The sequence below is a fragment of the Oryctolagus cuniculus genome, chromosome 6 (assembly GCF_964237555.1).
Source record: "Oryctolagus cuniculus chromosome 6, mOryCun1.1, whole genome shotgun sequence".
Taxonomy (NCBI): domain Eukaryota; kingdom Metazoa; phylum Chordata; class Mammalia; order Lagomorpha; family Leporidae; genus Oryctolagus; species Oryctolagus cuniculus.
In genome coordinates, this window is record NC_091437.1 from 89201323 (window position 1) to 89223749 (window position 22427).

The window sequence follows — 22427 nt, forward strand, 5'->3', positions numbered from 1 at the left end:
TTGTTATAGAAAATTAACATGTTCAGCATTGCTTAATTTCTATAACAATTTCTTTTGAAATCCAGAAAAGCATTCCCTCAAATGTCATTTGCTGTAAACCATTTGACCTTGTAAGTATAAAATAATTCTGACTAACCTAGTTGTACTTCAGCCTTGACCCAACTCTGGCTGTTGTAACCCAAAGGGAGAATAAACCAGCAGCTGGGAGATCTCTGCAGCTGGCACTGTGGCACTGCAGATTAAGCCACTGCTTGCAATCCTAGCAATCTATATTGGAGTACAATTTTGAGTCCCAGCTGCTCCACTTCTCACCCAGTTCCCTGCTAATGTGCCTGGGAAAGCAATAGAAGGTGGCCCAAGTGCCCTGTGTCCCTGCCACAAGGGAAACCCAGATGGAGTTCCAGGCTCTCAGGTTTGGCTTAGCCCAGCCTTGGCCATTGTGGACATTTGAGCAGTGAACTAGCAAACGGATCTTTTTCTCTTTCTGTCTGGTGTCACTCTGCCTTTCAAATAAATAAAATAAATCTTAAGTCAGAGAACCAATATTGTGTACAGAGAAACTTACTTTATGATTTACCAAAGTGAATATGTGTCACATACATTTCAAAAATACATGCATACATACATACAAGCTTAAATATTTATATACATGTGATTATAATTTATGCACATTTACAACATATATGTGTATATATGAGGGTACTTAAAAAGTTCATGAAAATGGAATTAAAAAATAGGAGCAGCCGGCACTGCAGCTCACTTGGCTAATCCTCCACCTGCGGTTCTGGCACCCTGGGTTCTAGTCCCAGTTGGGGTTCCGGATTCTGTCCTGGTTGCCCCTCTTCTAGTCCTGCTCTCTGCTGGACTGGAGGATGGAGTGGAGGATGGCCCAAGTGCTTGGGCCCTGCACCCGCATGGGAGACCAGGAGGAAGCACCTGGCTCCCGGCCTCGGACCTGCACAGCGCGCCGGCCTTAGCAGCCATTTGGGGGGTGGACCAACATAAAAGGAAGGCCTTTCTCTCTGTCTCTCTCTCTGTCTCTCACTGTCTAACTCTGCCTGTCAAATAAATAAATAAAAAATTTCTAAAAAATGTATATTTGATTTTTTTCTTCATGTAAAATATTTGAATACTCTTCCATGTCCCATGTTGTTTTGAAATCACCTGTAATTCTTAGGTTCCGTATCGTTAAAAAGGGAAGCCATTTCTGCTGGGAAACCCTTTTCACCAAGATGGCGCCGAAGGCGAAGAAGGAAGCTCCTGCCCCTCCTAAAGTCGAAGCCAAAGCGAAGGCCTTGAAGGCCAAGAAGGCAGTGCTGAAAGGCGTCCACAGCCACAAGAAGAAGAAGATCCGCACGTCCCCCACCTTCCGGCGCCCCAAGACGCTACGCCTCCGAAGGCAGCCCAAATACCCTCGGAAGAGCGCCCCCAGGAGAAACAAGCTTGACCACTATGCCATCATCAAGTTCCCCCTGACCACGGAGTCGGCCATGAAGAAGATAGAAGACAACAACACACTGGTGTTCATTGTGGATGTCAAGGCCAACAAGCACCAGATCAAACAAGCTGTGAAGAAACTCTATGACATTGATGTGGCCAAAGTCAACACCCTGATCAGACCTGACGGAGAGAAGAAGGCGTATGTGCGGCTGGCTCCTGACTATGATGCTCTGGACGTTGCCAACAAAATTGGGATCATCTGAAAGGAGTCCAGCTGGCTAATTCTAAATATATGTTTTTTCACCATAAAAAAAAAAAAAAAAAAAAAAAAAAAAAAAAAGGGAAGCCATTTCTTTTTCTTTACTTGGATAATTTTTTTAGTTTTTAAAGGCGCACTCTTTTTCAGGTTGCCTCAAGGATAAGATCATCAAACAATCTTTTCTTATGCATTTTTTGAGGAAAGTGCTTTTCCATGAATCCTTTTATCACTCTCAGTTCTCTTGTTTTGTTAATGTGCCATGGGATGACAAATTACTTTCAAAGAACAAATGATATCCCCAGTCTTTTCTAATGAATAGTCAGAATTTGTAGATAGTCAATAAATATTTGTTGATTTTATTCTGCTTGGGATTGGGGATACCATAGTTTTGATGGTCATTTATGAGTTGCTGTATAAAGGTACTCTTGATTTAGTTACAGAAAGGAATCTTGCCTCTTTCTTTTTCAATAAGCTGTTAGAATTGTAGTTTTTTTTTCTCTTTATAACCGTAGGCTTGTCCAATTTCTTAAGATAGTTTGAAATAATGTCAAGTAATTGCTTGCATTGTGAGTTATTAATAAAGACAAGAAACACACGTATTCTTCACAAGTTTGCAATATCCTGGCAGAAAGGCTCAATTTGGTGGCAACACAGAAAATTCAAGTGAGTTACAGAAGATACAACACCTTTAGGAGTGCTGAGTTTGTAGTTGTTAATAAATTAATTACATTGTTGGTCTTCATGTCAGTACGCTGAGCTGGAAAGTCAATCTGAGTGCTCCCATATGGGCTTGTTTGGTGAGAGCAAGCTAAATAATCCTCACAAACTGCATCTGCATCCAACAGTGTATACTAGATATCAGTCAAAAGGATCACCAAGCCTAATGTGTCTTTCTCCATTCCAAATATTGCATTCTATCTATCTACCATGGTCACTTATTAATCAGCCAGCCTCAGACAAGTTGATAAAGGAGTGGAGGAAACATCCCTGGAGACTTGGAGATCTGACTCTAGTTTTGATGGGATATTATTCTGAGGATTCGCACATTTATTGACCTCAATGCTAGTGAGGTCAACATGATAATGCGGTGTGTATTGATTTGGTTCAATTCAGGAATTGCTCATTTATTGCTTATATTTATGTAAATAGAGCAGTAGTCTTTCATCTTCCAATTACAACATGTTACTGAATTAATGTGATTAAAAATGAAGTTGGACTTAATGTTCACAGGGCCTTTGTTTTCATCATAAAATGCAGAGGAATAATCATCTAAAATTAATATATTCCTGTGGAGCTGAATGTGCATTTCAGCATCAGTTGTTATACCTCCCTCTTTAATTTTTAAGTCAATTCCATGCTAAAATACCTTGATACATTTCCTTTTTATTCCTGACCCTCCCCATGATGACTGCATCTTCAAATCATGTTATAGGGTAAATTTTTCTACATGTGAGAATAATATGTCTTTGAGATGAATATAATTGGTGGGAATTTACCATCCAAAGGGTTTTGAAGGGGAACGTCTGCTATTTTTACCAAAATATTTTCAATCATCAATTTTTCTTAACACAATAATAAAAAAATATAATGAATGAAGTAGGAATTATGAGTTCTTGCATTTGGCAACTGAACTGCTTTTTCCTAGGTCATTGGCTTGTTGTCTAAGCTTGGAATCACTTTCTGGAACCAATAATATAGAAGACACACAGCTATGACCCAAATGATAAATCTTTTGTTTTCTCTTAATGGAGAGAGAAAATAAGTTTTGGAATATGAGGTATTATATAGTTTTTGCTCTAATTTGTAGAACAGAACAGCTCTGACCACTGAAGTATAAGAAAATATATATGTTATATTTATAATTGGTTTGATGCCTTGCCTTTTAATATTGTTTGAGACAAAAATCTTTTTATGGGAATATTGCAATAAGAAAGGTCTTCTTGCACCTGTTTCACTTCATCACTGACCCATTCAGTATAAAAATAGAGAAGTACATTCTGCAGAACAGCGTTTTATGGAAAATTCAGTATAGCCAATATTGTGGTCTATTTCTTAAACTCATCAACTATACCACCACCAGGAGACATTTACAGTGGGGACAAGAGATTCACTCATAAGCACTCCCTTTGGCTGCCAGGTAAAGGATATCCAAGAACTGACAGCAGCATAGCATTTAAGGGCATCAGTCTGGTATAAAAAATGAATATAGAAGAGATGAAATCACTGGATATTGAGCAGCAGGGAAGGAAATGATTTGTATTGCCTGCTGCTCTATAAAGGTATATTATGCACAATAAGAACAGCTTAGTTCCCTTGCCTCTGTGGCTTACCACTCTAGAACTGGACATGCATAATGTGCAGGATAAGTTTATCTTCCAGCATAGGCTGGGCAATTATTTGGTATTGATTTTTCTGAAAGTTTTGTCTTACATGTCAGCATTTTGTTGGCAAACTTCGCAACATAATCCAATCAAGTCTGTGCAGAGATGAGTGTGGGTAGAGATAAACCCTCCGCCAGCAAGTCCTTTGCGTGGTCGGTAGGTAGCCCCTCCACATTAAGAAAGCCCTTGCAACTGTGCCTTCTCGTCAGGGGAATTGTAATCTTGGGGAATCCCTGTGCCTGATTGCGGCTCTCCTCCCAATTGTGCACTTTTGACCTCTGTATTGATTCTGTTCTCTCATCAAAAGCGCTGATGTAATTCCATGTGCTGGGATCATGCCGTGATTTGCATTTAGGAGCTGCAACTGTGCGCTGACCCCAAACCATTTCATCAGAATGAAAGTAGACCAAATGGCAGATGCGTTTCCCCATAATATTAAAGTCTATTGTGCCATTTGGTGGGTGTCTTTATTGTATATAGAAAAAGGGCATACACCACCCGCTCTGGATTTTGATTTAATTCCAACCAGGAATTGAGAAGTTCTTTAAAACATAACAGGGATCAAAAGGGATTTTATTGATTTCCACATTCAGTTCAATAAATAGCATTCCTGTTTGTTAAAGCTTAACACACAAAGATGAAAGTATCTGAATATATTTTCAGAAATTCTAGCACATTTTAAAATGATTTTATTATTTTGGTGTTTTCAGCATTTGTTCACTAATATTTGCCAATTATGAAGCCTGTTTACTGACTGTCTACCTAAATGTACTAAATGGGGACACTATATAATAGTTCTCTGAAGAAAATATGTCATTAGCAGATCCAATGCAGTATAAATACAGACCATTAAATTATTTTGTTTCTTCTACCCTCTTCTTCATCCTTCTCTTCCTCCTCAATTTTCTCCAAGTATGAAAGAAAAGGAGAGGAGCCAATTTTTAAAGGCTAGACACCTAAAGAGAACTTTGCGAAAACCAATGTAAGTCTACAATTATCTGTATTGCAGTATCCTTTAGATGTCATTCACTCTCTTTTTTAATTTCAGTCAACACATATCTACTGAGCACTTAGGGATAGGTGCTTGGACTTTACTGATGTGAAATGCAGATATGGTCCCACATGGAACTGGTATTCTAATTGAAGAGGCAGTCAAAAAACGAGTATAAAATGAAGCAAAAACGTTTAATTACTGACAACAGAAGTTACGCTATGGATGGGTTCATAATTATTTGGAGAAATACTTGCGAAAGTTAGGGATGGGAATGGAGATAGGAGAGTATTAGAAATTAATAGAAAATGAAATTAAAAGATAGCTTTATTTTTGAAAATCCAGGCATAGCTTTTTTCATAATGGATTTTACATGTTCTTTTCAAATTCCCTCAAACGGAAGGAGTTGACTACAGGTGAGGCTGTTCACTGGAAACAGAGGGAAGGGTTTACCAGTTGGCCTCACTATATGGGTGCTGGGAGTAAGGATTTCATGGATACTGAACCAGATGTATGGTTCTCCAAACTCTTTAAAAGGTTGGTGTAGTGGATTTTCCATGGAGAAACCACATCAGGGCTGCCCTTTGTGCCCATATCTGTGAGAGACTGAGCAGGGGAACAGCAGGCCTGCAGTGCTCATTAAATGCTCTGGGATTAGAAGAAAGTCTGGGGAATACTCTGGATCCTCACAGCCTAAGGATTAGGTGTCTCAAGTCAATTGTCCAAAAATCTCTTTTTTTCCAGTCTTCAATAAATATTGTGAAGAAAAATTATACTGACTATAAAAAATATAATAGGGCTCTAGTTAAGATTGGGATGGGAAGTGGTAAGAGAAAAAACTTCAGTTTTTCAGCCAAAAGGAGAACTGGATTATTTCATGAAGAAACAATTGTGAAAAAGTCTGCAATTACAGAAATGTTGGGTAGAAAATACCAATAACAATTTAGATGCATTTTCTTTTTTTTAAATTTTTTAAAAATTTATTTGTTTATTTGAAAGTCAGAGTTACACAGAAAGAGAAGGAGAGGCAGAGAGAGAGAGTCTGCCATCCACTGGTTCACTATCCAATTGACCGCAATGGCTGGAGCTGGTGCTGATCCAGAGCCAGAAGTAGGGAACCTCTTCCCGGTTTCCCATGTGGGTGCAGGGGCTCAAGTGCTTGGGCCATCTTCTACTGCTTTCTCAGGCCATAATAGAGAGCTGGATTGGAAGTGGAGCAGCCGGGACTTGAACCGGTACCCATTTTAATGCCAGCACTGCAGGCAGCAGCTTTACCTGATATGCTACAGCGCCCGCCCCATAGATGCATTTTCACATGAATTTCATTAATAAATCCACAAAGCAAACTTGTGAGAAAGGTCCTGTCATTTCCCCAGTAAGGATAGACGTTCAGGCAATGACTTGCTAAAGGCTGACGGGTAGTGAGTGGTTAAGGCAGAACTTGAACGCAGGTCTTCTCACTGTATTCTCTGAGCCCTTTCCACTAACTCTGTTACACAGTGTTTGGAGTTGTGAAAACATTCACCAGTGGTGTTTCTTTAGTCACATATTCTGATAAACATGAAAAATATTCATTTAAAAATCATATTTTACTAAAATTTCCATGAACGCATTTGTTGAATACATGGCAGTTCATGCCTACACATTCTTCACACTGGGGCTGCTAGAGGACTGACAGGGATTCAGTGGGCCTTTTCTGCCTCTCACTGGACTGGAAGCAGCAAAAGACAGGATGGATATGTGTGAAGGAAAAAAAGGGAATGTCTAAGTTCCTACTTTTGGAGATCAGGCTAAAAATAGCAGCAGTATTCTGGGGAAAAGTAGACACAGCCCTACTGCTGACATTAAGTCCTACAGGGAAGTACCAGGGTGTAGTTAAATAATCTCCATGTGTTGTCTTTGTCTTAAGGGAGCATGGTTCAGAGAGCTTTTGACAAATCTCCTATCTCTGCCATCAAATTCCTGTGATTAATATTTTATGCAAGGGTTCAGTTCTATGAATCACAATCCACAATACAATTATACTTATTAATCATTATTAAAATCAATGATTAGATAACAGATAATGAAGTGGACTATCCTTTATATAAGTAGAAGGTGAAGGTTAGGCAAGTTTCCCAACATTGCTTGTTTATCACTTATTGTCATTTATTATCTATAGTTTTAGTTAGAAGACATGTCTCTGAATCAAGATTCTAAAACTCAAGATTTAAAATCCCACTTTGCCCTTTTGTCTGGGATCTGACCCTGGGTAAGTCATTTAGCATTTCTAGGCTTCACATTCATTATCAGTAAAATGAGGTTCATAATATTTAGTATGCAAAGTATTTTTGGAGATGAAATTAGGTTGCATGTATAAAGTCAGTGGAAGTCTTTCTTGCCTCTTTGTTTTTATTCATTTTAGAAATGAGCACAATTTAGAAATGAACATAACTTTTCTGAGTGGCCAGGGAACAGCATGAAACTAGGGTAGACCAAGAACGAATGTGTCAGCTATTCCTATTAGCATCTGGATATTTGAATCCAGGTCCTGAGATGAAGGCCACCTGCACTTGGATATTATGGTCTTTCCCTGCTCTGTAACCTGATTATGTACTCTGTTTCAGGAATTAAAAGTTTCAACCAGAAATAATAGATAGAACTCCCAGTTTTGAGTCCCAGGCCTCTGTTAATTTATTTTAACGCTATGTGTCCACAATCTTTTTCATTTGTGAAATCCACTCAGAGTGTTCTTCAGAAGAATCAAAGTCCAACTTTGCACTGAGACGATGGAGCCTAATGTAATTGCTTCATCATAGTAGGAAGCACTTGCAAGAAAAAGCCAATGTTTTTTATTGAAAAGCACAAATTTACTGTTCTACCTGAGAGCTCTGTAGTATGCTTTGAAATTTACTCATGGCACATGTAAATTAGATATTTGCATCCAGTATTTCCAATGAGGTAATTTGAGGGAGATGTTATATTGGCATCCCATTTCATACTGCCTCATTTCAAATACATCTTGATGGTGGCAGGTAGCAATAAGTGTGGATTATTACTAGTTGGCTGTTAGAATCAAGAACTTTTAGTTAGGAGATATGGAATCTTTTCAGCTCATACTGGTTGTGTGAGCCACTTTTTTTAATCTTCCATTTAGAAGTTCCTCACTCGTTGATTGTCATTAGCCTGGCTCAGATTCATTTATGGAAAATAGACAGTGGTCTTAAAATTATTTTGTATTTTGAAAAACATTGCCTTTGACTACAGGTTCCTGATGAGTACATTTTGATGTTTCTGCTAAGAGGTAAGGGCCATGTCTGTTGAAATTAGTTCATTCTGAGGCTGGGACAATGTCAGAATTTCATGCATCAATTCTTGCCAAGTGAAATACAGAACTTCAGGAGACATAGAAAAAGATTGCCGCTTTCCCCAAGATCAAAATCTTTCCGTTATTTTATTAATGAATAAATTTAGGAAGCAAATAGCAATTAAAATGGCATGCCATTATTATAGCATATGATCTGCACTTGTTTGCAGCATCGGAACCCTACTGTAAAGAGTATTTCTTGTGTATTGTAAACTTCTATGTATGTAAAGGTGCTAAAAATTATAATTTTCTTTAAGGACTAAAAATGTAAGCACACAAGTATAATTAAGACAAGAATGTATTTTCTGCCCTTCAGTAATGATTGGCCTTCTTTTTGATAGCTTAAGTTATTGATACTATTTAGTTTCTACAAAGTATATTTAAGCAATTCCACAAGGGAATCTAAATAATCTCCTTGGCAACAAGAGTCAGACAGAAAACACATGCTGTACTGCTGTGCCATTTCCATTTCGCAGGTGGGAGGAATGAGGCTCTCTGATGGAGAGTAGGGGACAAGAAGTGAACACTGAGGACACTGGTCGGGAATGCAGGGTGTGAAGAACACTGAGGACAGCTCGCCAGTGGAATTGGACGTCTGTAGCTTGACAGCTTGTTAGGCATTTGGGCCTAGTCTACAGGACCATGGACATCCAGCTCTTATTCCCTTGCTCACCTGAGAGCAGGATGGTATTATTGCTCCAGATGCACGGTTCTATTTCCCCCTGTCAGTTTCCCAGTGAATCAGTGTAAAGGATTTCTTAAATAGTAACACTCTGACCATATCTGAGTTTTGCTTGTGAGAATGTTTTCCATGTTGACTAACCAAGTCCTTAGGGTCTTTTCCTCCATCTCTTGTGTTTTGGATCCTTTCAGAAGTGCTGATTATCCTATGAGTGGGTTTCTGCTGCATCAGCATATAGGGAAGCAAAACATTTCAACCCTTCCATAGTGACAGGTGACGAGTCTGATTGTTTGCTGATGGTGATTTGGGATATTGATGCTTTAGGGAAATAGCAACATCGAACAGGCAATCTGCACAGCTCACAAACTACACAAAGAACATTGATATAAATAAAGTGTCAACTGGGTGCTGCAGCTTTGTGCAGAATCATTTTCAAATTTTCCTTTTTGAATTATTAAATAGATCATGTCAGAATGACTCTGATTATTATCCAATCCATATGCTTCAACACCAACCTTTTATGTAATATCAAGTGACTGCAGTGATCAATTGGACCAATCATGAAGGCTCCCTCATTCTGGAAATGACTCCAGCACTTCACCACTCTGCAGCATCTCATGCAGATATGCAAACACCTGCTGCATTGCTTATGGGGAGCTTACAGCACTGTCTGCCTTTAGGAATGTGTGCAGGTTGTGAAAATATATTTAGTTTCTTATCAAGAAATTTAAGTGCAAGCAAGCCCATCTTTTTGCAATTTTGTGCTGCTCTAGCTGTGTTCGTATTGTATTGTTGCCCAGCTGTACTTCTGTGTAGCAAAATTATGTACACAACCTGTATTGTAAATAAAAATACGATAGTACATATTTCCCCAAACTATTGTATAAAAAATAAAATGCCTTTTGTTCTTTTAACAACTACAGTTATCTGCTGGAATCAGAGATTCTGATATGCAGGCATGTAGCCATGTGTGATTTATAAAATGTGATAAAATGATAATCTCTCACCTACAGTAATATATAGTTTATCCAGATAAATAACTCTTAGAATAAATATTGTGGATGCCTTTAGGGTCTTAGGCTTTTAATTAAAGTGGAAAAAAATACTAACTGTCAGCTTTTGGATTTTAACATTCTCTCTAGAAAAAAATAGTTTTGGGTTGAGAACACGTTTGTGACATTCCCTGGGAATAAATGGGAGATGGCATTTTTCTAGTCCTCATGAAAAAGAGGCTAAAAATGCATGGTATAGACATTCCAAGATAAAATGATTTCCTGAGAAAGCCTCCATGTTCCCCTAGGCAGCTCCCTCCCAGGCCCAGGGACTGAGAGTGGAATCCGGGGGCACCGTTCAGTAATTGCCAGTCACTGGAGGGAGCACCCTTGCTCGGGCACTTTTGCCATCGTCCTGGTGTGTTGCCATCACTCAGAATGACTGCTGAAGCAGAGGGCTTTCTTCCTGTCGCCTGCATGTGATTTTGACGTTGGACACAGGGAGGCAGGGCAAAGCAGTGGCAGAGACGGAGCACAGGGGAGGACGGAAGTCCTGGAGCACACTGCCTTCCAGAATGTCGAGATGACAAGGCGCACGACTGCCCACTTAACCCTAAAAATACAGCCTGAGCTGCAGTGTGAGAAACAGATTCAGTGGGGACTCATTTTAATTGTTCTTTTGTCTACTGAAAAAGGGTTTAGGTTTCTTTGAGTACACATTTCTGGAAAAAAACACTTGTTACCTTTATGTGACAGACTCCGTCTCATTAAATACATAGACTGCACACTGTACGTATATACCCTGTGCATTTCCTTTGTTTATTTTCACTGTATTTTATAGGATTTAAAATACACACAAAGGGAAAAAAACCCAAACCTTGTATTATAATGCAGTGGTAACCCTATTGGACCAATTCGTCTAGATAGTGTCCACAATTTTGATAATACATGACATGCTGACAATGCATGAAATTATTACTTTAAATGACTGTGATATGATGTTTTTTCTTTGTTTAATATAACAAATTCAATGTTCCTGTAACATGGTTTAATGTCTCTATTGCGTGGGTGTAGATTGCAGCACTCTTGAGAGATAAGTGGCCTAAGAAGTTGAGAAAAAAAAATAGGGAGTAACATTTTTAAAATCACTTTTAGTTTTTGTTTGGAAAGTTAATTTTTCCCCTGTCATTTCACTCTGCTCTGGAAAAATAAGATATTTCCAAATAGGAATATGACTTCAATGGAACTTAATTGGTATAGTTTGTGAAATAATTTCATAGGTTTAGAACAAAGATAGTTTAAATGGGGAAACATGAAATTATGTGCTGATGATAGAAAACAAACTAAGACAGGCGGTCAGAGGTGTGTGTGTGTATGTGTGTGTGTAACAATTTTCTCATCATACCTAAAAATTCATACAGCAATTATAAACAAAATCAAAATATATGCCTTATGATATAAGTGCAAAAGAAATTTAGGCAGCCTATTGTTAATAATCCAAGTTAACAAGCACATTGTTTATTTGCTTTTTCTTTCCTGTACAGTTTAGCCATCGGTGTTGACAAACACTTGCTAAGAAAGGGCTATTTTAGCATTTTAAGATCATTGCCATACGGTTATAAAGAAAAAAGGAGGAGGGAATCTATTCTATATATTTTCCTCTTGGGCAATGGAAATAAGTGCTTATGATTCTATAGTCTTTTAGCCTCCTGCCCCTCCCCCCATCGTTTGATCACATTATTCACACAAAGAACCAATGAGCCGTTGTGCCATTACCTTAAAATCCTATATTAATGAGACAGCTACAGTTTTTAATCATTTGAGTTAAGCCTTGAATATTCTGTTTGCTAATATCGTGCATCCGTTTAAAATGAGAACACATATTTTATCTTTCTTTTGCAGATAATGAATAAAATACTGATTTTTCTCATTGTAAAGTTGTCAAATATTTTGAAGAAAGAATATTATTCCTAAGCAGTTAATCTTATCTCTAAAAACAGGGGTTAAAAATGTATCCCAGAGAGGCACCTCAGGAGATAATGGCCTGGCACTTTGTTTCTCTTTCAAAACTTTTTGGGTAGAAATAAAGACATACACAAATAGTGTGGGAAGCTGATCTCCATCATTTAACAAAAACTGAATGCATTTGCAAAGGTCCTTAAATGGTACCTAAGCAACCTATACTTAGTGTCTTCCGAAGAGTAATTGTGTGGATAAAATGAAGGATTTTTGTTTTTGCTTAATCCTTCACTATGGTAAATTTGCTTTTATTTATTAAAATGGCTTAGAAAAGCACTTTTAAAGTTTCTATTGCACTATCATTTGATTATTTTTCTTTTTAGCTAATGCCTAATTTTTAACTTAAAAACGTGACATCCAGGCAAACTCAATCCTACAGATTGACATATCATATAAACTAGAAAAAAATCTCACTTTTTAAAATTCCTATATAAAAACATAGTAGTATATTCAACTTTTTGAAAACTGCCAAGCATGTTTTATCTATGGACTATTACATTTTTCTTATTTGATGAAAAATCTATTAGTTGCTGGGATACCATTCAAGAAAGTTTCAGTTACTGAATTCTGAGTGCCTCATACTAAACAAGTATGTATGATAAGCTATAAAATGTGAATTTTAGACCAGAAGGAAAGGTGTTTTAAATGGAAATTTGGTCCTGTTTCCTTAATTCACAGTTAAAATTCATGAACAAACTGTAGTAAAATTAAAAGGACTTTACATACATGGAGTTTTTAAAGGCTAGTTAAAACACCTGACACTACAATACATTTATTACATCCCTATCATTGAACATATACTTTAATAGCAAACAACACACAGGAGATTTTCCTGTGTTTGTGTTTGTCTCACCTCGGCAGCTACTTAATCTTTTATCTAAGATTGTTTTCATTGTTCATGCAGGAACCACTGTCTTCATGTCCTCATTTTTTTTTTTTTTTTATTAGACAGGCAGAGTTAGTGAGAGAGAGAGACAGAGAGAAAGGTCTTCCTTCCCTTGGTTCACCCCCTAAATGGCCGTGACGGCCGAAGCTACGCCAGTCTGAAGCCAGGAACCAGGTGCTTCTTCCCCCTGGTCTCCCATGCAGGTGCAGAGGCCCAAGCACCTGGGCCATCCTCCACTGCCCTCCCAGGCCACAGCAAAGACCTGGACAGGAAGAGGAGCAACCGGGACTAGAACCTGGAGCCCATATGTGATGCTGGCTCCGCAGGCGGAGGATTAACCAAGTGAGCCATGGCGCCGGCCCTGACTTCATATTTTTTTTTTTAAGAATTTTGGATATTTCTAAAGCTACATCTCAGTCTTTGGGCCAAGTAACAATGTTATTTTATTTTACAGAAGAAGGTAAAGTTTTAATCTACCTAAAATTATAGAGAATGTAGAAACAAGATACTTTGGGGGAACATTGGATTTCCAATCTAGCTCTTCGGTTTAAATATTCAGCTAATCTCCCTGGTCTGTTTTAACCTGGAACAGACGTTGCTCCTGCTCTCCCTACTCCTGTCTAGATCTACTCTCTTGTCCACATATAGATGCCCTCTTACTTGAAACCCTTCAATCGGCTTCTTTTTTCTTATCAAAAGGATGATTTCTACATAATCAGTCAACCAAGCATTACAGCCTATTAACTGCCCAGGGCTGCCCAAATCACTACATTTTGCTGAATTCTATCTGATGTGTTCTTCCATAGAAGCAAATATATCTTTGCAAAGTAGTTATTAGACACCTTATTTTAGTTACTGATTTTTTTTTAACCAACAGAATCTAAGCAGTCTGATTGGAATTTCAGATGATCGTCACGCTAAATCTGAAAGTCTGTTTTAGACAGAATCTAACATTTTTCTTATATTTTAACCAAGTGTAGAGGCAAGAAAAATGTCCTTTGAAAATCTTTCTACCTAAATGCACATTTCATGTGATTGATTCAACAGAAAAATCTTTAGCTATTTAATAAGATTTTCCAATTTTTTTGTTAGGCTATCAAATGCTGTCTCTCAATATGAAGGCCACTTAACATTTTCTCACTTTCTGATTTAGTCTGTTTTTAAGGGATATGAAATCTATGTTAGTACTCACCATAGCACACAGAGCCAGTTTGTCAGAAAACAAGGCATTGCACTGTTTCATTTATTTATTTATTTGTTTGTTTATTTATTTATTTTTAAGCAAGAAAATGAGTTTGAGTTATTCTTGATTCCTGTTGCCTGTTTGCTTACCCTAAATTTTCCTTTCTTCACACATGAAGAAGCAAACACTGTCCCTGTCAAATGATAAATGAGGCAGAATTGGTGACGTGCATGTTTGTCAACATAAGCAAGATCAAATGATTGCTCAGCAGGAAGAAGCCACGGGAAATCCAATGATTTTTGACTAATTAGCAAAATAATAATAATGTCTCCCTAATGATTACCTTGTACTGGGTTGTGGCCTTTTATCAGACAGATATGCTGCTAGTGCAAACTGGTGTTTTGAAGACAAGCTAGTGATTTCACTTGAAATCATGGACACAGAGCACTTCCAATAAATCTTTTGAAGCATTCTATTTCTCTCTATCACTTGCATAATTGAGAATAAGACCTCAGCCATCTTCTTGCTTCCTTTTTAATATAACCAATGTGTTTCAAGTAATGCTTTATAAGAAAAATAATTCATAGTTTTCAGGATCACTTAAAATTCAAGTTCATTTTCAGTCCAGGATCATTTATAAGAGGTGTTCATGAAGAGTAACTTGAATGAAAACAACAATGTGAACAGGAATTTTTTTCAGCAGACAACCCAAGTTATAGTGCCGATTATCAGACATCACCATATATTCATTCGCCTTTTATAAAACTTTAAGAAGATGCTAAGGCAGACCTAAATTCCTAGTCCTGGAAAATATTGCTGTCACTGACATTTTCTGTGAAATTCATTAGTCAGCCACTATTTATAGGAATCAGAGTGAAGACAGGAGCATCCCTAGGCCACAGAGCCTAGGCTGAGTGCTCTGTGGATTCTCTGATCTGGGAGATATTTCACAGACCTCCTGGCTCTGGACAAAGCTACATAGTTCTCACTCTTCTGTGTGCCAAACTTACACCTTAAAATAGAGATCAAGGACGAGTAAGCTTGGAACCAAGGGAACACTATATGGGAAACTTAGCTAGTCATGTGGTGTCTGCCTTGGGCTTTGTTGATTCCAGCATTAAAACTGCTTGAGTCATATTAAATCTCACCAAGAAAGCTGGTAAAACTTGCAAGGGATCAGAGGTAAAAGCACCACATGCAAACAAAGAGCAGGCATGGTTTCATGATTTGAAGTCATTCTTTGTTCATGCTAGTGGGGTACTTTTTTGTTTTACTTTTAAATGCAATGCAAATTGATAATGTGAATTTTAACTGATGCAACAAGAAAAAATCATTTTCCTTCTCTATATCCAAATTGCCACGAAGCTTTATTGTTGGGTAGGTATTGCTCGTGTTTGTTTTATAAAACTCATACAAGGGATTCTGATGATTTCTAATTTTTATTTTTGGCATCCAGGAAATTTCAACTCCAGGGTCCCTCTTTATCAAAGTCACTTTGCAGCCCCTTCCCTAGGGACAGTGATTTTATGACAATAACTAGAAAAAAACAAAAGGAGTATCTTTCCTTTGTCTGGTCCAGGAGAGACAACTAACAGGGAGAAATGGGGAAGGAGGAGGAGGCAGCAATGATGGGAACATATTAATGAGGGGAGGGGCACATGAGTGGGTTAGAAAAAAAGACTAGAGCCAGGGGCAGAGTCAGGGTAAAACGACAGAGATTACTTTAGGGACAGCCACATGGCTGCTACCACCAAACAGATGCTCAGAGATTTCTCTTAAGTTACCTTCAACCCACGGAATTTCTCTGCGGCTCTCTTGTTCAACACTGTCCAGCGATTCAGCCACCAGCACACACCAGGCCTAGTTTTTCTCATAATACACATTTCCCATAAACTTTGTGAATCACCTTTTTATGCCTGGATTTCAATTGCTGTTTACCAAAATAAGCTTCTTTAAATTCCACTTCTTAAGAATAGTTTTTAAAGATTGATTTATTTATTTGAAAGTCAGTATTGCAGAGTGAGAGTGAGAGCCAGAGATATCCATCTGCTGGTTTACTCCCCAGATGGCTGCAATTGCCAGAACTGAGACCAGCTGAAGGAAGGAGGAAGGAACTTAATCAGGGTCTCCCATGTGGGTGCAGGGGCCCACGCACTTGGGCCATCTTCTGTTGCTTTCCCGGGCCATTAGCAGGGAGCTGGATCAGAAGTGGAGCAACTGAGACACAAACTGGTGTTCATTTGGGATGCCACCATCAAAGGTGGCTATATTACCCACTATGCCACAACACTGGTCCCTGCATGAATTTTTTAAGTCCTTTGTATACAATCCATTTCAAAGATATAGTGTTAAAATATTTTTAAAAACAGAAAATATTTCATTAACAATTTTTATATTAATAGAATTTTGAAATGATAATATTATTAGTATTTTTGATTGTTTAGTATGGGCCAAGCATCATTAAGTATTTTCCCATAATTTTTTGTTTTTATTTTTTAAAAGGATGGCTTCTAGGAGACTTAAAATTATAACTGTATGTAGCTGTAATAGCCACAGCTTTTCTTTTAAAACAGAGACTTTTTCTCTCCCGCCCTTCCTTCCTTCCTCCTTTTTCTTTATCTCTCTTTCTTTCCCTCCCTTCCTTCCTCCTTCCCTCCCTCCCTTCCTTCCTTCCTTCCTTCCATCCTTTTCTTTCTTTCTTTCTTTCTTTCTTTCTTTCTTTCTTTCTTTCTTTCTTTCTTTCTTTCTTTCTTTCTTTCTCTTTCTTGGAAAGGCACAGTGATAGAGAGGGGAGATAGAGATCTTCCATCTGCTGGTTCACTCCCCAGATGGCTGCAAAAGATGGGGCTGGCATGGTCAAAGACAGGAGGCTGGGACTCCATCCAGTTCTCCCACATGGGTTGCATCCTTTCGGGTAGCAAATCAGTGGATGGAAGATCTCTTTCTCTGCTTCTTTCTCTCACTCTGCCTTTAAAATAAACAAAATACATCTTTTAAAAAATCCCATATTAAATAATATATAATGAATTTTACACTAGCAGAAAAATTGAAAAAATTTTACAGAGAGTACTTGCCTACCTTTCATTTGCTTTGCCTGGTGTTAGCATCTTACATAACCACAGGGCAATACTCAAGACTAGGAACTAGATGTTGGTTCATTTCCATTAGCAATCTACTGAACTCCTTGATTTTCAACAGTTTTTTTTCACTGATGTCCCTTTTTTGTTCAGGATTTTATTAAGGATCCTGTTCTGCAATCAGTTTTGATTTTTGGAGCCCTTCTTTGGCTAAGTTTTACAAGAGCAGTGATTCGGGGAGCTTCATGTTAAGGCAGCCTGTGAAGAAGATTTCAGAACAGAGAGCTAAAAGCAGACGTATCAGGACGCATCTTGCTGTGTTCCAATGTCTTCAGGCAGACAGAGGAAGCGGCATGGGAGTGAAGGGCCCTCTCTGGCAGCCTCTATAAAGCTGCCATTGCATTGGAAACCATTTCTTCCTGACCCGGAGAAGCCCACAAGTTCCTTGAGGGCAGTGAACACTAAAGCTCATTCATTTTAGCATCTTCAGGTACTAAGAGTGCCTGATGTGTGAGTGATTTGGTGAATGTTTGTCAAATAAATTAGCATAAACGGGAAAGGCAAGCTAAGGGGAAGCCGCAACCCACACAAAACATAAGCCGAGGAGAAGGATGAAGAGAAAGCAGAAAGACCGTGAGATGCGATCCGTGGCTGGACTGAAGGACATCAACATGCCTAGAGAGATATTCCTAGCAGAACACAAAGGAACAAGGCGAGAAGCAGAAGGAGAAGAGCAAGAGATGTTGAGGCATAAGCAGCGAAGGCAGCAGTGCCTCTTGCCCAACACGTCTCTCACCCACTTTCTGTACACAATCATTAATCACTTACCTCTAAATCGTGCCTCCTTTATTTTTGGCCATTCACAGCTCTCAGACCTTTCTTTATCATGTGTTCCCTCAGCCCACGCCTTCCTCACAAGAGGCTGCTAAGAATAGTCTCTTGCAGCATCAATTGAGTGTCATAGGACGCCTGTGCTTTGTTGTCACCCGTTCACTGCAGTGCTCAGCCCTCCAAGCTGCTTCCTGGCTCAAGACCTTCTTATCTGTTGACCACTCCTGCTTTTTTTTAAATGAAATTTTGTATCTTTTTTTTAAAAGATTTATTTATTTATTTGAAAGGCAGAAATACAGAGAGAGAAGTGAGAGGAGAGAGAGAGACAGAGACAGAAAGACAGAGAGGGAGAGAGAATCTTTCATTTGCTGGTTCACTCTCCAAATGGCCACAATGGCTGCTTAGGATTTTTTTTCCCTGTTCTTCATTTGCTCACTTCTTTTTCATTTGTCTTCATCCACTAGAATATTAGCACCATGAGAGGTCCTGTCTTTTATTCACCTCAGTACCTGGAAGAGTGTGCTAGGACCTGCAAATATGCATTACAAATAGTAATGCGTGCTGGATTCAGTGCAGCCTTGAGTTAGGTGTAGGTGGAGGCTACACTCATGTCTTACACTTCATTGCTCCAATGCTTCTAAAAGACAGCACTCAACACTCATTGCTTATGTTTTACTTTTTTTTTCTATCTGGGCATCTATTCTTTAAGGATAAAAGAGAATAAATGCCATAGTACCAGGATGAATTATTTTAAGATAATTCATTTAATAAGGACAAAGGCAGGAGAGGTCTAATTATTTACATTTCAGGTGAATTCTCCAAAGAATTTGTTATCTCCTAGGCAATCTATTTTTTTAGCGACATGTTTTGAATGCCTACTAAACACTATGTACTGTAGTAGAAATGGGAACAGCAAATTCCTGTCTTTCAGGAACTTCCTGTCAAGTAGAACTGCTTGATAAGCAAATAACTGGTTATAAAGCAATTTACTGAGAGCTATAATAGACACTCAGAGAGCTGTGAAGGAGAAAAGGGCATAGGAGGGTGAGCTTAAAGGCAACCTAACTGTTCACCTTCAAACACACAAATTAGCATTCCAAGATAATGCTGTGTATGATAACAGGTGTTAGCAGAGAAGGTTGTGTGCCTAGGAATATGGGGTTAAAGCCAACCAATTGTCTCTCCAGTGCAGGACTTCACAGTGCCTTTGTCACTCACTGATGTGTGCTGTGAATTTGTGTAAGGGGTTTTGGTTAGCTTCATGACCTTAAACTTATTTGATCACAATGCCCTTTTTGAGAGAAGATATTATAGAATTAGTTTCCACTGAGAAAACACCAGGAAATAATCTATAAAAAGATTGTGGAAAATAGAATTAAAATATAAGCTTATTTTGATGCAAAACTATTTTGTAATTCACATATAGTTTTCTCATAATATGCATTTTCCATGGATTTTTTGAAGACGCCTCATCCAAATTATAGAACAAAAGCAGATGGAATGGGATTTCTTCATAATGCAATTCGTGTGGGGCTTATACAAAATAATCTCCTAAAGTTCAGGGTTGAGAATTTCCCACTTGAAAATTTTAGGAATGTGATTCACAAATCTCTTTATCACTTTGCCATCTGCACACTTCCCCTTCTCTTACCCTCCTTTAGCTACTGCAAAGTCACTCTGAAATTCCACAGACATGGAAAAGCGTTCATGGTCAATTAGTGGGAGATTCCCAACAAGTTCATGAAGTTTCAGGAGCAACAAAATATTTAAAATAAAGCTTTAATACCAGCACTAGATCTCAGTCTCTGGTACTGTTTTTTGTTTGTTTGTTTGCTTGTTTATAAAAAGGAAACAGTACAACCTGGAAAAAAAGGCTGATTTCAGGGATGGGGCTGGATAGGTACAAGGTGAGCTGGGGACATGTTAATTGAAAAAGTGCTAAAAAATAGAAAAAAAATAAAAACAAGCACAGTTCCAAGGGGCTCCCATTGGTTATCTATGAGACAAAGTTGAGCCTAAAACAGTTCAATAGGATAAAAAAAAAAAAAAAAACTGCTGAAAACATAAGCATAAGAATTCATGAATCTTCCCTAAAATAGAGATTAATAAGTACATGGGTAAAAAAGTGAAAGTTCTAGCTTACAGCAGGATCTCAAATGCCTACTGATAAATATGGAGAGAATGCTACAGTTAGAAAATTAACAGTTTGATGGCCGGCGCCGGGGCTCACTAGGCTAATCCTCCACCTTGCGGCACCGGCACACCGGGTTCTAGTCCTGGTTGGGGCGCTGGATACTCTCCCGGTTGCCCCTCTTCCAGGCCAGCTCTCTGCTGTGGCCAGGGAGTGCAGTGGAGGATGGCCCAAGTGCTTGGGCCCTGCACCCCATGGGAGATCAGGAGAAGTACCTGGCTCCTGGCTTCAGATCAGTGTGGTGTGCCGGCCGCTGCGGCCATTGGAGGGTGAACCAAGGGCAAAGGAAGACCTTTCTCTCTGTCTCTCTCTCTCACTGACCACTCTGCCTGTCAAAAAGAAAAGAAAAGAAAAGAAAAGAGAAAAGAAAAGAAAAGAAAAGAAAAGGAGCAGTTTACTGCCTACCTACTTACTTACCTACTTGTTTTCTCTCTGTCTCAACTAAACAGAAAACAACATTCAAAGCAATTGAGTACAATTTGAGTGATAGCTGACTCCAATAAAGGGCATATGGGTATTCCTATTATTCCAATTGTCATGTAGATTTAATATTATTTTCAAATAACAACATTTTTAAAATAATTGTAGCACAAGGTATAGTTGAACCTGGCTCTAGGTTAGCCTCACAGGCTCTGGAGTTCCAGTCCTGGTCTGGCTCCTTGGAACTTCTTTGCCCTTGGGTGATCCCTCAACTACTACCCACCATAGCATCCTTATGGGTAAGATGACAACTGTCAGGACATATTTTCTCATATTTTCTAGAAATTATTGCATGGATTAAAGGAGATAGTACAAGTGAAGTTTAGTGCTGTGTCTGGTGGATAACATTGCTCAGTACATGTTATTGTTAACAATGAGTGTCCAGCAGACTGAAGGAGTTGGCAGCTTAACCAATTCCAACAAGTTTAGACAAAAATAGAGCTTAAAGTCACACAGTTGAATTAAATGCATTTTTGAAGTTCCTTTTACTGTGATGATCCTCTGTTTCTTAATAAAAGATGATGTAACGAAACAGAATGAAGGAGTGAATCTCCAATGACTTTTGCTACAGAGCAGTCTGTTTTCATTTAAGAAATAAGGAAGCGATACTATGGTCCAATGGAAGACTATAGATGACTTCTAGAAGGGCATGGAAATGAAACAGATTGAGCATCACATGCCCTTTCCTACCAAACCAGATACATTTCGATTTTCAAATACACATAGTAGGTCCTATAAGAGAATTAAAACATGCTGTCACTTTCTAACGTTGACATTGTTCTAACTTCATCTATTTAGATTTCATTGTATAACAACAAATCACAAAGCATCTGTTTCACTCTTATACTTGGTTTGTTCATTTAAGGAACTGAGTGTGTCTCGGATCAGTGGCACTGACCAGCTCAATGTCATCTGCTTTATAAATGCTGGAACTCTCTTCTCGTAAACCTCTTCCACGTCAGGGCTGTTTTCCTCTTTGGCTTCTTAGCCCTTTTGGCAAAACTAACCCTCAAGCAGAATTTACCATCTTATTTTTTTTAAATCAGATTTTCTAGTCCTCCAATTCTCATTTGCTCCATATTTCTGTTTTGGCAACCTTTTAAAAGACTCTTATGTGAAGCTGAGTTGGATGCAATAAAATGTTTTGTGTGTACCATATTCCCACTGTGCACCTTCAGATAGCAAAGGTAGCACTGTAGTCACATTGCCAGTAAGGTCTCTGAGGGTTTTAGCTAGCCTCTTAGGTTAAGTAACAATACTTCTTTCTGTGTGCTTTCTTTCCTTGAATCTTACAGTGGGACTAATAAAGCTCACCCTATGAGACCGAAATCATGCTTCTTTTTTTTTTTTTAAGATTTATTTATTTGTTTGAAAGGTAGAGAGAATTGCAGAGAGGCAGAGAGAGAGAGAGAGAGAGAGAGAGAAAGAGAGACAGAGAGAGAGAGAGAAACACACACACACACACAGAGAAAGAGAGAAAGAGAGAGAGAGAGAGAGAGAGATCTTGCATCTGCTGTTTCACTTCCCAGATGGCCACAATGGCCGGAACTGTGCTTATCTGAAACCAGGATCCAGGAATTTCTTCCGGGTCTCCCACATGGGTGCAGGGGCCCAAGGACTTGCACCATTTTCTACTACTTTAACAGGCCATAGCAGAGAGCTGGATCGG

General features: G+C 38.6%; 1 protein-coding gene across 1 annotated transcript; it reads left to right on the forward strand.

Moving 5' to 3' along the window:
* Positions 1-1199: 1199 nt before the first annotated feature.
* On the forward strand, positions 1200-1786 carry LOC138850075 (large ribosomal subunit protein uL23). Its single transcript, XM_070075828.1, has one exon. It carries the CDS (start codon positions 1233-1235, stop codon positions 1701-1703), a length of 471 nt encoding a protein of 156 aa, XP_069931929.1. The 5' UTR covers positions 1200-1232; the 3' UTR covers positions 1704-1786.
* The last annotated feature ends 20641 nt before the right edge of the window (positions 1787-22427 follow it).

Coding starts and splice junctions, on each gene's coding strand:
- LOC138850075 (XM_070075828.1), top strand. CDS start 1,233: ATGGCGCCGAAGGCGAAGAAGGAAGCTCCTGCCCCTCCTAAAGTCGAA.